Source organism: Dermacentor silvarum, chromosome 4 (assembly GCF_013339745.2).
Source record: "Dermacentor silvarum isolate Dsil-2018 chromosome 4, BIME_Dsil_1.4, whole genome shotgun sequence".
In the NCBI taxonomy this organism is placed as follows: domain Eukaryota; kingdom Metazoa; phylum Arthropoda; class Arachnida; order Ixodida; family Ixodidae; genus Dermacentor; species Dermacentor silvarum.
Genome location: NC_051157.2, coordinates 74,508,591 through 74,522,511, shown reverse-complemented (window position 1 = coordinate 74,522,511; position 13,921 = coordinate 74,508,591). Strand labels below are relative to the sequence as shown.

The 13,921-nt window shown below is 44.7% G+C and overlaps 1 protein-coding gene across 1 annotated transcript; it reads left to right on the top strand.

The window, feature by feature from the left end:
- The first annotated feature begins 833 nt into the window (after positions 1 to 833).
- LOC119450243 (ADP-ribosylation factor-like protein 1) lies at positions 834 to 12,767 on the top strand. The gene is made up of 6 exons (XM_037713627.2): positions 834 to 1,282; positions 2,245 to 2,379; positions 5,206 to 5,287; positions 5,432 to 5,543; positions 6,651 to 6,829; positions 12,260 to 12,767. The coding sequence occupies exons 1-6, from the start codon at positions 1,279 to 1,281 to the stop codon at positions 12,288 to 12,290; spliced, it is 543 nt and encodes a 180-aa protein (XP_037569555.1). The 5' UTR covers positions 834 to 1,278; the 3' UTR covers positions 12,291 to 12,767.
- The last annotated feature ends 1,154 nt before the right edge of the window (positions 12,768 to 13,921 follow it).

Genomic DNA, 13,921 nt, shown 5'->3' with positions numbered 1-13,921 from the left:
CGAGCACTGGAACAGATCGCGGAAGCAGACGACAGCGAACAGGTTATAACTAGCGCCATTCTGCTCGTACGTTCTGTCCCTAGCGGCAAAAGGGGTGAACTAGACTAGGCGTGCTGGAGCAGGGAGATCTGTGCAGGTCTGTAGTTCAGTAGGTCGTGAGCTATACGAAGTAATGTTAGTTTTATCGGACGTGTAACGTGTAAACACTCGCTTACTAACAAAATTAACAAGCATAGTGTCGCGCGCACAAGCAAACATGAACACAACTCACTCGACTGAGGACACTCGCTGTCAAAACGCTGACGTGAGGAAGCGCGGCAGCCACAGCGAGCGAATTGACCTTCGTGTTGCCTCTCGCTTCAACGCGAACCAAGCGGCAAGAACACAGCGCACAAGAAGCTATCAGCACTGTGCCCCCATCGCAGACCGCTTTCAAGACTGGGCCCGCGCGGCCGTGCCATACGTAGCCGCCACCATTGTCGGCTCACCCTCGCACGCTTTCACTCGCACACACAGCATACGGTGGGCAGCCACGATGTTATTGCGCTTGGACTTCATACGGAACATCACGGCGACGCCGACGGACATGCGCCTGGAGTGTCCATATAATTGCTATCGAAATAGTAATGCGACCATATAGTGAGAAACTCTGTGAATGCGACAGTCAATTGCGTCCGCTCATTTCTGTGACGAAACCATAGAATAAAGAACGAAGAGCGAGACGGTGCAAGTGCTGCGCGCTGGAGCCAGACGGGGCAAGTGCAGTGCGATTGCGAGGGGGATAAGCTCTTTAGGTTGCTTAGGTTGTCACTAACAAGTGTTCGCGTTAGACTATTTCAATGTCATATAAATATGTTAGATCTGAAGAAGTTACTTGGGCATGCAAGGCCAGCAAAGCCACGAATATTTTCGCTGTCAAGCGAAACCAACGCCTGGAGATCGTCGACCAAATATTCCCGTTCCTGCCTATAAATGTACCTGAAGATTTCGTTTGCGCTGCCTTGGGGTTTTGACATAAGCATACCTATGAACGTAAAACAACCAATGTCTCCTTTACCAAGGAGGCATTGAAACAACATACCCAAATAAAAAAATATTGTTTGTGGCGCCCTCTGCTTCAACAACTGCAATTTTAAAGGCGTGATCGCGGGCGACGGCTTGATCGGCTCTCGGAGCATGCGCAGTCGGCGAAGACACGTTTCACGCGGTAGGATTGCTTGTTTATATTAAAATAAAACTGAGGTACCAGCTGCCTGCTGAACCGTTTTCCCGTCGAAAATGGGTGAGCCACTTCAACAATCTATTTGTGGTACACGGCGTAGTGCACCTAAGGTAACCGCCGGTCAGTTGTCGAAGCCGATGAGAGCGTCCGGTTCCGAGTACGTTCTGTTCGGAATGGGAATTCCTGCTTGAAAAGATCATGCTATAATGACAATATTAAGCGTCAATCTCTCTTGATGTCTAATGACAAGAAGCAGGATGCCTTTGTACTGTACGCAAATTTGCATGTAACTAGCTCGGAACATTTGTCCGCCGTCGATTTACATCGCCCAGGGTATGGTGGTTTAGGAGTGCGGCCGCTGGCTTGACACTTGCCGTGTCGTGCCTTGCGTGCTCTGCAGTCGCATAGAAAGGACGCGGTTAACATCTAGCTGTGTAAATTGATTGATAAAAATCTCAGTTCTTAGTCGAACAAGATGATCCTCGCATATCGCAAGATCAGAATGTGAAATGCCGGGTCTTGGAACTGGTGTTTCACGAGTGAATGGGAACAGCAGTCCGAGGAAACGTAGGCTGCTTGTAGCGCTGTTAAATTTATCGTTCTGCCATACATTGACCCTGTTAACACACTATTTAGATCACACATGACCGATCGTTGATTTCTAGTATCGTGTTCGCTATAGGTCTGCAAGATCGTGAGACAACTTAATTGTTTCTAAGATCCTGCCTGCTTAGACCTCCGGATTCTAAGGTACATTTCAACATGCGCAACTTAAAAGTTGCTGATAAGTGATAAATACTTCGTTCAATAAACCATGAACCCTTCACTGCGATGTTGTACAGCTTACCTGCGCACGTTACATGGAGCCTTATGAAAACCGACCATGGCATCCTCCTTTGTAATGTGGGCTCGGCGACAAGTGTGTGGTCTGACAGTGCAAAACTACATAGCGGCGTTCTGTGTAAAAGTAACCTGAAGTATGCAACGTGATAGCTGAGTGCGCTTCTTGTGATGCCGAATAGGTGGGCTTCTGAGCTACTTCAGAGGCTTGCTGGGCAGTCGGGAGATGCGGATCCTGATACTGGGTCTGGACGGTGCTGGGAAGACTACCATTTTGTACCGGTTGCAAGTCGGCGAGGTTGTTACAACCATTCCGAGTGAGTCCAGTCGATCACGTTCTTGGAGCAGATGGTCGTGATTTCGAGTGTATTGTAACCTCATGAACCCAGTGAGGTACTTATCTCGTTAAAGGTGGCAACTCGCCTAATAGTCGAATGTGTGGGAATCCAGTTTTTTTATTCACAACAGGGTTGCCTGCATTCACTTTTGAATTTATGATTAGTTGTAGCCTTGAAACTTGTCACAGACAGTGAAAGATAAGTTTTCCTAGCGGTGTAGTTATCTTTCCTTTGCTTCGAAAAAAAAAAAAAAATTGGAAGGAGGTTTGTACACCATCACTTGGATGTCTGTTAAAAGAGTACTAACACATACCTTTGAAGTTGTAGAAACTCTACCACACTCTCCCAGCACGTAAAAGGATGCAACATAGCAAATGTGAAGGTTGGAAAACACTTCTAAAATGTCTTAATTTGATGCTAAAGTTGATCCATAAATGTCAGATCTGAGATCTGGTATCATCAACATTAGTGTGATGTATGGGATCACAGAGAGCAAGATTTGGTAACGTCATGCAGCAATAAGGCTAAGAATGATAACGTTGCTCTTAAACGAGATGACCTGCATGCATTTCTTCTGAGTGTGCTTACATGTGAAGCTGCAGCAATTGCAGGAACAAAGTGTGCCAATGTTCCGTAACGTAATGATGCACCCACCTTCTGAGTGCCGAAACCAAAACTGGTTTGTAAAAGAAAGTAGTGCAGGAATTGAGAGTGCTCTGACACTTGCGGCACCTTCATGAAATGCAAAAAAGTGACAAGTCAAAAATGTAATATCAGTGCTCGATGCTTCTGCTGCACGGCCCTGCATTTTTTTATGCAGTTCACAGTGTTTGCTCAACTACGTTGGCAAGCTGAAAATGTGATAATACTAGCTGAGATTATGAATGTGTTAACATGGGAACAGCGTTACAAGGACAGGACATGTAAGCATGCCAACACTAATTTCCCATCTGTAATTTTCTCTAGTTACCATTCTTTGCATGCACCTGCTTTGAATGGGATGTCATGTCCCCTTGTACGTGCTCATTGCTTCAGCACTTAAACCTGCATCTGTGATCAAACATCCCTTCTATACTTGCGGGCAACTTTCTGTGGCAGTGAAGGGAAAACTACTAAACTCACCAGCCTCTGCAAATGTGTTATTGCGCCAAATATTCCCACAGAATTTGACAGCACTTTTGGTTTCTTGGAACAGAAACCGAGTCATTGTAGCTTCCATGTGCAGTGGTTTCGCATTCACTCATATATGGAAGAGGAATGGAGAAAAATAACCCAAATTTTACACTGAGTGGTGTATTTGGACCTATTTTTCTGTTGTAAATAAGAGGTTAATCTTTTCTGATCCCCACCTTAAACTAATGCTGATGAGAGTGTGGGACCATTTTCAGGAGCACCCTTGCTTGCATGTGCTTAGCCTGTATAGCTTTCCCTTCATTGCCACATAAAATTTGCAGGCTTTGAAATTTTTCACTTTATTAGGAAGATTTTGGGCTTTGACTTCATTATTTCTGCTGCTGCAGTCATCATACTTTGTTGCTATTTTCGTTAGGAAAGTATAAATAGGAGTCTGGAGCTGTTCTAGTAAAATTTGCTACTCCATGGCATCACAGTTAGTGGGATGCAAGTTATAGTGTGGGCCATTTGTACAGGGCACAAATGTGCACTGTTGTTCACCAGTAAGACGGAGGTGTATGCAGCAGTCTTATCAGGCTGTTAAAGGCAATTAAGTATGCCTGAAATTTCAATACAGAAAAAAAAAAAGCAAGGGCAGTTGTGTATACTATGTTAGCTGGATTATTTCAAAATTGTCAAGCTAGCTTGTAAGGTGTTGATGCAGTGGAGTGGCAGGACAGGCAATTTTAATTTGACAGGCTTCTACTCTGCTAGGGTTTTTCATGAGATGAAAGGCTCTTTTGGTTCCTGTTATGATGTCCACGCAACTATTTAGCATTAGAATACAGGGTCAGCACTACATGATTAAAATGAGGATTAGGGCTGCCATTACTCAGGTAAAATTGCAACATTAAGGGGTGAACATAACAGTGAAAGAACGCTGTGTCCACAGTGTGCAAAGAATCTGAACAAGCTATGTACCAACAGTAATGGTCCTAATAGAGCGGCAGCTGTTGTGCAGGGGCAGTCCTGCTGTTCAAGCACTTCATGCAGTAGAGAAATGTTATGGCAGCTATGTATAGAGTAAACAGCATTGCTGGTGTCAATCATATTTTTATACTTCATGTGGCAAATTACCTTCACTGTTCTAGTGTACATTACCATGACTTGAAAAGCAGACATTGTAAAATGAGCAGCCTTGGAAACTTGCATATCTGAACTACCCACCGGAAAGTTGGTGAAACCCAAAGCTCTAAGTGCTCAGTAGTATTGGGCCACAATGCACAGTCATGGTTCATAGGGGAATAGTCTGTCTAGTGTTCACTACTAGCCACTGCATTGATTTGCACACTCCCTGTCTGGAGACTGGCTTAGAATAACTAACATATTTACGTGGGCATGTTTAGCAATGTTACAGTTTGTTGTTTACAAAAACATTACCTTTTAAGCAACCCCATGTCCTGAAGTAGTGTTGGGACTTCACTTTTGGTAACAATGGCTACCATATGCACTGTATTTTAAATTTCACTAACCGAACAACAGTGAAAAGAAACTACTCACTGCGTGGTTTCCCCATCTCATCAGTCATAGGTGTTTTATTTCTTGTTGAAGTCTACTAAGTCATTAAAAAAAGAAAGCCCTTACAACACTGTTTAATACATATGTCGTTTTTTTCTACTCTTTGCATTTCAGCTATTGGATTCAATGTTGAACAAGTCACATATAAGAACCTCAAGTTCCAGGTGTGGGACTTGGGTGGTCAGACAAGCATCAGGCAAGTTTAGCTATTCCAGTTGGCTATTTCAATGCATTGCACTATTACATTGTTCCTTTCTCATCGTGTTTTTTACGTAGTGTGCTACGGGTGCACTTTGAACAGTTATATTTGATGTTGCCATGCTTCTCTTTTGCATTGCAGGCCATACTGGCGGTGTTACTTTTCTAACACCGATGCCATCATATACGTTGTTGACAGTGCAGACAGAGACCGTATTGGCATATCTAAAGAAGAGCTAGTTTCCATGCTTGAGGTGAGGACACCTTTTGTCTCAGTGTGCATCTGGAAAAGCCATAGAAAAAAGTGTTAGTGTCATTAAAAAATGTATATCAGATCCTCTTTATGCTGTGGAAATGGGGCTTCTGAGAGACTGTTGCGGCTCTCAAGAAAGACACCGAGACCACGGACTGCTAATGTTTAATCTTCTTCTGGAGAAGACGGGCCAGCTTTGGCACCAGGGCATTCCAAGCATGTGTAACAGAGCTCGGGCTGTCCCGCGCCATAACCGGGGTTTTCATACCAGCGAACAAGATTCCCATTGGCGTTATTATGCACTTTTCGTGACGTTTCTTTTTGCAAGTGTTCTTTGCTCCGTGGTTCAGTGTGATCACCAGTCCGTTCATCAATGCTAAATGCTCACTGCTTGTGATAGATATAAGTTGAGATTTAATGACATTAGTACATTTGACACATCATTAAAGACAGATTCTTGTATATCCAGTAATGTGACAGTAACCACCATCCTAAGCCAACAGACACTCACTCACTCACTCGAGGAGAGCAGAGGGGATGAACTTCCTTTCTTTAATTAACATGGCTTGTAAATAAAGAGAAAGGAAATGGAAAGTATAGAGAAGACAACTTGTTGCCATTGTTCCTGGAGGCAAGTTGCCCTTCTTCACCGGTGACAAGTTGTATTATCCCGCAGTGTCATTTGCTTTAATAAGAACATGTGTTCGAAATTATTCCCACACATAAAATAATTTATGATCACTTCCTCAAAATAATTAATTGATGACTTCCTCCACACTTTTCCGGACTTTGATGCTTGTTTGCATATGGTGGATACCTTAGTAAATATCAAGCCCTTCAGTTCCCTGGATTATTCTTGTGCCATGGCACAATCTGATGCATGGATGGGCATAAGCACAGCAGGGGCAGCAGGCCTCAGATAATGAAGCTTTCTCCTTTTTCGAAGAGCCAAGCTTTTCGAGAAAGAATAATGTGTTTGTAAAGTTATAATACTTGTGGAACAGGATAATGTGTAAGCCTAGACGGTTGATTGGACTTGAATCTTCTAGCTAATTTTGCCTAAGCGCTAATACCTTGTTTCGCATTTTGCATGCTTCTTGTGTGGCAGGAAGAAGAGCTGAAGAAGGCTATTCTTGTGGTTCTTGCCAACAAGCAGGACTTGGACGAAGCTATGACAGTGTCCGAGATACACACAGCACTTGGTCTAGATGCACTGAAGAACCGCACGTTTCAAATATTCAAGACCTCCGCACTCAAAGGAAATGGCCTTGACGAAGCCATGGAATGGTAATGAGGCTATCAGAATTAATTTTTATGTTGCTGCTTACGTGTTTCTTGATGCTTCGAGCAGCAGAAAGGGCGTTGCGGCAAAATTTGTCAAAAGTGTGTAGGCAAGGACAGTGGCATCTGTGACCTGTGAAGTTGTGTAGACCAGAAATCACAGGCTTGCCATTACTTTGAAAGAGCTTGTTTTGTTTGCTTTTGCATTGCATGTTTGTACACTAACCTTATATTAGAAAACAAAGACATTATATCACAATAGTTATGCAGTTATTTCTCACACTTCCATGATGTAACGAACATATCACATACCTTGGTGCAAGGAGTGAGCAACATCGGAGAGCAGGATGGAATATTAAAATATATTTGTTACAAACTACAGCTCTGGCTAGCGCATTTCTCGGTTCACATAACAGTTCTTGAAACTCTTCAAGATGACTGTGGATCAAACGTCATTTTCAAGGTCTTGAAACATTTTAAGTTTTCAGTACTGCAGGGGTGGGACTCCTGCGCCAATTGCGCCGTTTTGATACAAACGCTAATTCCTGTGCCAAACATGGAAAATTGACCGAAATTGCGCCACTGCTGCACCAGAACAGCTTCGGCATGTGTACTTCGGCAGTGGTCGTGAACAGCGAGCGGACTCGTTCTCCAAAAAAGAGTACAGCCATCCACATTCTGCACACCGCCGACGGCGCTTCCTGCACAGTTTCTCGTAATTTTCGTGCTCGTGAAACGACTTTTTGGCTCCTCCGGCAAGGCCGGCGCGTGCGCGGCCACTCCCGGCTGTTGTCGCTGCTGTCGGAACGACCAGGGCCGCTGTATTTAGAATGTACTAGAATATGGTCGAGTAGGCCGAGGGGCGCGGCGCTCCCTAGCTGAGGCGCAAAACAACGAAAAGTAGGCTAAGGGCACTGCGAGTGAACGTGAACTAGATGTTAGGGAGGCACGTGCCGCAGTGGGCGGGTGTCTCTGTCTCCAGGGCCGGTATAACGTAAAACTATTCTGGTCTGTGTTTACGATCATATGGGTGAGGCTTCAGCCATTTTCATCTAGCACGGACTGAAGGTAAAGCATCAATTGTGTTAGCAAATTAGTAGACAGCTATACGAAGTGTAGTAGTTTTATCGAGGCAAGAACAGCACGCACAAAGGCCCACGAGCCGTCTGCAGATCGCTTTCAAGTTACGGCACGCGAGGCCGTGCAAAGTACGCAGTTATTGGCAAGAGTAGAAGCCCCGTCCCTCCCGTGCTGCCTCCCGCTTTCCTCCCTCTCGCGTGCGAGAAGGAGCCGGGATCGTCAGTTCCCCTTGCGCCTGGTCGCGAAATACACAGTTGCTGCCGGAGCACAACGCCCCCCCCCCCCCCCCCCCTTTGTCTCCTCATGGCATTTCACGCGACAGAGACGGTGCGTTTGCTCTCCCCTTTCCTCCCTCGCGCGTGCCAGATTGAGCCACGATCGTCGGCTACCGTGGCGTGCTTTCACTCGCATATACAGCGCGCGGCCACGGTGTTATCGCCCTTGGACTTTATACGGACCATCACGGCGATGGCAAAAATGCGCCTGGAGTGTCCATATAATTGCTGTCGCAGTAAAATGCACTGTAGTGTCCATATAATTGCTATCGCAATAAAATGCACTGTAGTGTCCATATACCGTATAGACCACTTATAATGTAACCGCTTATAGTGCAGGACCGGATATAGTGCGGTCTTTTCAGACTTCCGTTAATTTTCCCATAGCACTCCATGTATACACGTATCGCTTATAGTGCAGTTGCGGGAAATGAAATACCGGTTACAGTGCGGCTGCCTGGGAGTACGGAAGTCAGCAGAGACGGCGAATGCTCCCCTCAAACGGGCGCCCCAAGGAGTGCTCGAGGAAGAAAGAGAGACGAAGTGGAGGAGAAGGGCACGTGGTGCGAAGGAACAGCCAGTGAGGCTGAAACCAGAATCTTGAGTGCGAGTCGTGAAATATCACGGCGCACATAGTGAGCGAGGGCCACGAAACTGCTAACGCCGGCTAATGCTCGCTTCACGATAATGGCAGTAAACGAAGCTTCAGGGAGTGGGCGGCGCCAGCACGGCACGGCGGAGGGCACACGCCGAGACCGTGGAATGTGAGGGAGGAGGGCGGCAGGGAAGCGGATTTCGCCTCGGCAACTCTGCCGCTTCGGTGGCTCCCCTCGCCCTCCCTCGTAGCTCCCTCACTTTCGACTGTCACCGTGCGCGTCTGCTGCTCCAGCCGGCCCGGCGCCAGCTCCCCGAAGTTTCGTTTTCTGCTTTTATCGGGAAGCGGGCGTTTGCCGGCGTGGGCAGTTTTGTTGGCCGGCCTGGGACAGCGCTGCTGCTTCCCTCTGCGCCGTAGCTGCAGTGTGCAAGGCCAACATGTGACTAGAAAGTAGAGGAAGCATAAAGGAGAAAGAAGGGTTCACTGCCATTTTCTACGCGTGGCTACGGTAGCGTGGCTGAGACGTCGGCACGTACACGCATGTTCTGGCGCAAAGCAGAATCGGCGACCTTACCATTTGAGAGAGAGTGAAATTCCCGCCGCGTTTTTTTGTTTTGTTTTGTTCGCGTGCGACATTGAGGGGTCTCTCCTAAGCTTTTACTCTATGGCGGTGCCGGAGCAATGCCGGTCGGAGGCGCCGCCGCGTGGTTTGGTTCGAATTAACGAGATTCGGCTGTAAATTGAATGCAAGCGTTCTAGCCGCATTCCTCGACTGTCGTATACGCGTGGCAGCTTGGTGCACATGTTTTGCATATGTGCGGGCCTTGAAAATTGTTGCTTTGGTTATAGTGCGGTACCGCTTATAGTGCGGATATTCGCGACTCCGGCAACTTACGTTATAAGCTGTCTACACTGTAATTGCTATCGCAATAAAAGCAGTTTGGAATAGTTTTATGTTATACCATCCCAAAGTTTACTGCTGCTTTCTGGGTCTGCGGTGACATATGGTGACCCAGAAATTATTTGCATAACTGCATAATTTGAGAACATTTTCTGCTATCACCATGAGCGTCGGCGCGGGAATATTTAGTTCGATAGTATTTTCGGCTATACAGAAAAGCTTGCACCGTGCCACCGCTCGACCCACTCTTCCATATTCTTGTATGCGATAACTACAAAGCTCGATTCTACTATGCGCTTCCTGTTGGTTTATTCTGTGTTTTGTCGTAGTTTCCAAGTGTGCTGCCATATTCCATTGTCCCACCAAAATTCAGATTCGGTTGCTTTCCAAACTGCTTCAAAATAAAATTTTATTTGCCCCTAATTACTCCAAGAGGAATTTAGTCTGCTCCGCACTGCTCCAAAATGCAATTTTGTCTGCTCCAAACTGCTCCAAATCGCAGTTTTACTTGCTCCAAAAATTGCTCCGAAATGACTTTGGGCAGTCCCAACCCTGGTACTGCTTAGAAATAACTTTAGTCTAATTTTAGAGCATTCAAGCTAAGCTTAGTGAATTTCGTCAGGATGTCTGGCCACGAGATTGGTGCATCCCAAAAGCCGAGGCATTTCAATACAGTAGAAGCTTTATTGTGGTTGGTGGTTTGCTCACAAATGCACGCAATGTTACTGCAACTGTGTGAGTTAGTGGAAATGAAGGCAGAGGAATGTATGCATTAGTGATGATAAAACTGTTGTCTGCTTTTGTTCACAAAATGGCATAACATGAGCATGCAAGGCTACTATGGCATGTCTTATAGTAGTTTTTTAGATATTTCTTCAAAGCACATCATAGAGTAATTGGACATAATTTATTAGCTCATTAGACTTCTTAGTCAACTTATGTCATTATTACAGAGATTTTTAGTTTTCAGCAAAAATTGTCAAGAAGCAACTGCAGCTTCAGCTTGAGAAGAGCTTGACCTCACACATCTGTTACAGTAACTTGAAGCGAGGCGGTTGTAGCCCATGTGTTTGCAGTTAAAACTATATTGTGCTCTGCTGTGGCATTTCTTTATCTACTACTTTCACTGTAAGTTGCCAAACTAGCTCATTTCTGTAGGCACTATGTAGTAAGCTTCCTAATGACCTGTACTTTGCTTCATCCTAACTGACAAATGCTAAATATACTTCGAAGTTCTGTGCAAGTACATTCGCAAGCGAAAGTTAGAGAACATTGCACCAGCAAAAAATGGGAAATTTCTTAAGCATAACCACGCAGTGTAGCATTATATTTCAATGCATTGCATTGGTTGAACACATGCACATGTGTACCTCTTGATTTCATCCTGCATTCCTAACTGGAAAAGAAAAAAATAATTTTTTCAATGCTTCTGGGATTCTCAAAACCTTTGCTCGTGAGTGTACATTACGGTTGTCAAGGTACATATTTTTGACTTGTGCACTTCCATGACAACGAAACAAAAATGTCCTGTAGCTGCTGCTCCACTGAATTGTACTTTCTTTCTTTTTTTATGATACCAATGTCTGCTTTTATCATATTGCCATGTAGTTTGTTAGGACTATGTGTTATATCAGCTTGTGTTCATCCACCACAGCATTTTGTCCGTCATTAAACCAAGATCACTGCAAAGGAGTGCTAATTTGGGCTGGTTGGTATTCATTAAAGCTACTTAGAACAACAGCGCATAGGACAGGAAAAATCGAATGAACGACCATTTTATGTACTGTTACTCTATTTAGCTAAACCAGTACCACTGCTTCTATGTCACAATTAGACCTTTTAGAAAAGCCCTAAGCCGACTTTCCGGAAATGCATATTTTCCCAAATATTGCAGCTCATGCAATGCTAAAATTCTGAATAATGTAGTGCATTGTTATTGCTTTCTTGCCTTCCTCGCCATTATATTTAATGCACAAGAACAATTAGCGGCACGCTAGATTTATTGTAATGAACCTTTTAACAGTCTGTTGGCTTCCGTATTTTGGGCAACTGTGCGTTGCAGCAAAGCCAGCTTAGCACTTTTCTAAAAGGTCTATTGTGGGCGCTGGCTATAGGCTGGCTTAATAAGCGGATACTCACTCATGCTCATGTGCACTCATACTAGTCGGCATTCAGTCACGTTTCTATTCATGCTCACCAACACTCACTTGCATTCATAGTCGATTCTGTTCACATCGGCACTTACTCATGCTCATTGTCATGTCAACTCCCACTCACTGGCACCTACTCACATACATGCGTCCACTCACCGATGGTCACTCGCATTGATACGTCCACTCCCAAACTGACCATCACTCGCATACTTTTGTTTGCAGTCACGTCAACCGGCACCCACCCCTGTTTATACTTGCATCCACCTTAACTCACCAACACACCCAATCATACTCATGTCCAATCTTACCCTTTGTCACTCACGGACACTCTATCTCACTCCTTTGTAATGAGTGTAGAGGGAGTCAGTGTACTCGTGAGTGAGTATGCTGACCTATGGCACTGATGTCACTGAGCCGTTTCCTCATTTTCAGGTTATCAAATGCACTTACCAACAACAAGTGACCGACGATCAAGCAAAGAGGGAGGCTTCAGCCACGCCAGTCCACCATCATTGTCACCTCAAAGTGCGCGCTTGCGGAGAAGTGTGGAAAAGAACAGTTCCCGAGGCTGCCGACAAAAAGCGAGAGGAGCAGCGGTGCAGAAGAACTGGCTGTGCGCAGCTTGGCGGCGCGGCGTGTGGCCACGCTTGCGTGCCACGCGTGGACCCTGGTGCACATTGGGAAGAAGGCCTTGGAGTGTGTCGCTTCTCTGCCATTCCCCATCTCTAGTCTGTGCCGAGAAAGCGAGGAGAGCCGCAGTTTGTGTTTTTGTCCCCTTGCTGAAAGCTCCTCAATAGCCCCGACATGTCGGAAACATTCCTGGCTGGCTGGTTGGTCGAATTGTTTTGTATCTTCTGGTTAGGTGACTGTGTAATTGAAGCTTTTTTTTTATGTGTGTGTCTTTTAAGTCCAAGATAAAGCTGAGTGTTTTTCTCTTGGACTTCTGCCTGCTCATTTGTTTTATCCTTTTCTTTTTTTTATGTAGCAGCTTGCCTATAGTGAGAATTGCTCGTAAAATTTAAATGGCTCTTGCCCGAAGAAATTTTGTGTGGTGGGTGGTGATATAGCCGTACAGTTGGATACAAATTGAAATGTGTGGAGGTGCAGATGCACATGTTCATGAGTGGATTGGTGAGGTGGGCATCCCCAGAGTGGTGTGTGTGCCTTGGAAAAGGTACCTATAAACCACTGTGCTCGAAATCATTTAACTTAAAGTGTGTGAAGTGTGGTTGTCATCCCATTTAGTGCATGTAGACACATGCCAGACTAACGCTGTTGTCGAGCTGCACCCACTTGTGAAATGGGACTCGTGGTTATTTCAAGACAGGAAGGTGCTGAAAGGTAAAACCTTTTCAAGAAAGAACATTGGTTTTTCTTTTTTGTACATTGATGCCTCCGGCTGTTAAAGTTGACGTAGTATGCCCTCCAGTAGCTGTGGTAGCCTGGTGCTAGCAAACTATAGAATATGAACTTGGTTGTCTCCTTTCTAAGAAAAATATTTATGGAAATTGCTGCTTTGGGTTGCCGAATGCTTTATCAAATTGGTTTAATTTATTGGTTTTCTGTGAATTCATCTCTCGTTCATATGACATCTTCTTTGTTGGCTCAATTATAGTATACATTTTTGTGTCAAAACCAGCATTAATATTCAATACGGAGATACATGGGTGAAGTAATTTGTATAACTGTATTTTTAACTTTGTACGGGAAGATGGTTCTGAGCGAAATATTGCATACGGCATTTATGCAAGTATTCTTTTGTACATTAATAACATATTGAAATGTTTACTTAAGTATGTGAGAATTAAGGATCACATTCAAGTGCAGTTCTGTGAAACTAAGGGTTCATGTGTATCTGTAGATTTACTTGAGGCACAGATAACAGCATTATAAGTTGCATAGCTTTCATTGTTCTAAACAAACTATAAAGGGTCCTGTGCTCACAGTAACTCACTGAAAAACATGATGGAGTAGTGAACTTGTATGGCAGTGTGTTTTTATCGGAAAATGCTTGACATACCACATCCTACAGGGCTGTTTATTAAAGCATGTCTTCGCAGTTATATTTTCTCATTTGTCTCAAAAACGCTGCCT

Coding starts and splice junctions, on each gene's coding strand:
- LOC119450243 (XM_037713627.2), top strand. Junction 2,380..5,205: donor GGTTGTTACAACCATTCCGA/GTGAGTCCAGTC, acceptor TTTGCATTTCAG/CTATTGGATTCAATGTTGAA. Junction 5,544..6,650: donor AGCTAGTTTCCATGCTTGAG/GTGAGGACACCT, acceptor CTTGTGTGGCAG/GAAGAAGAGCTGAAGAAGGC.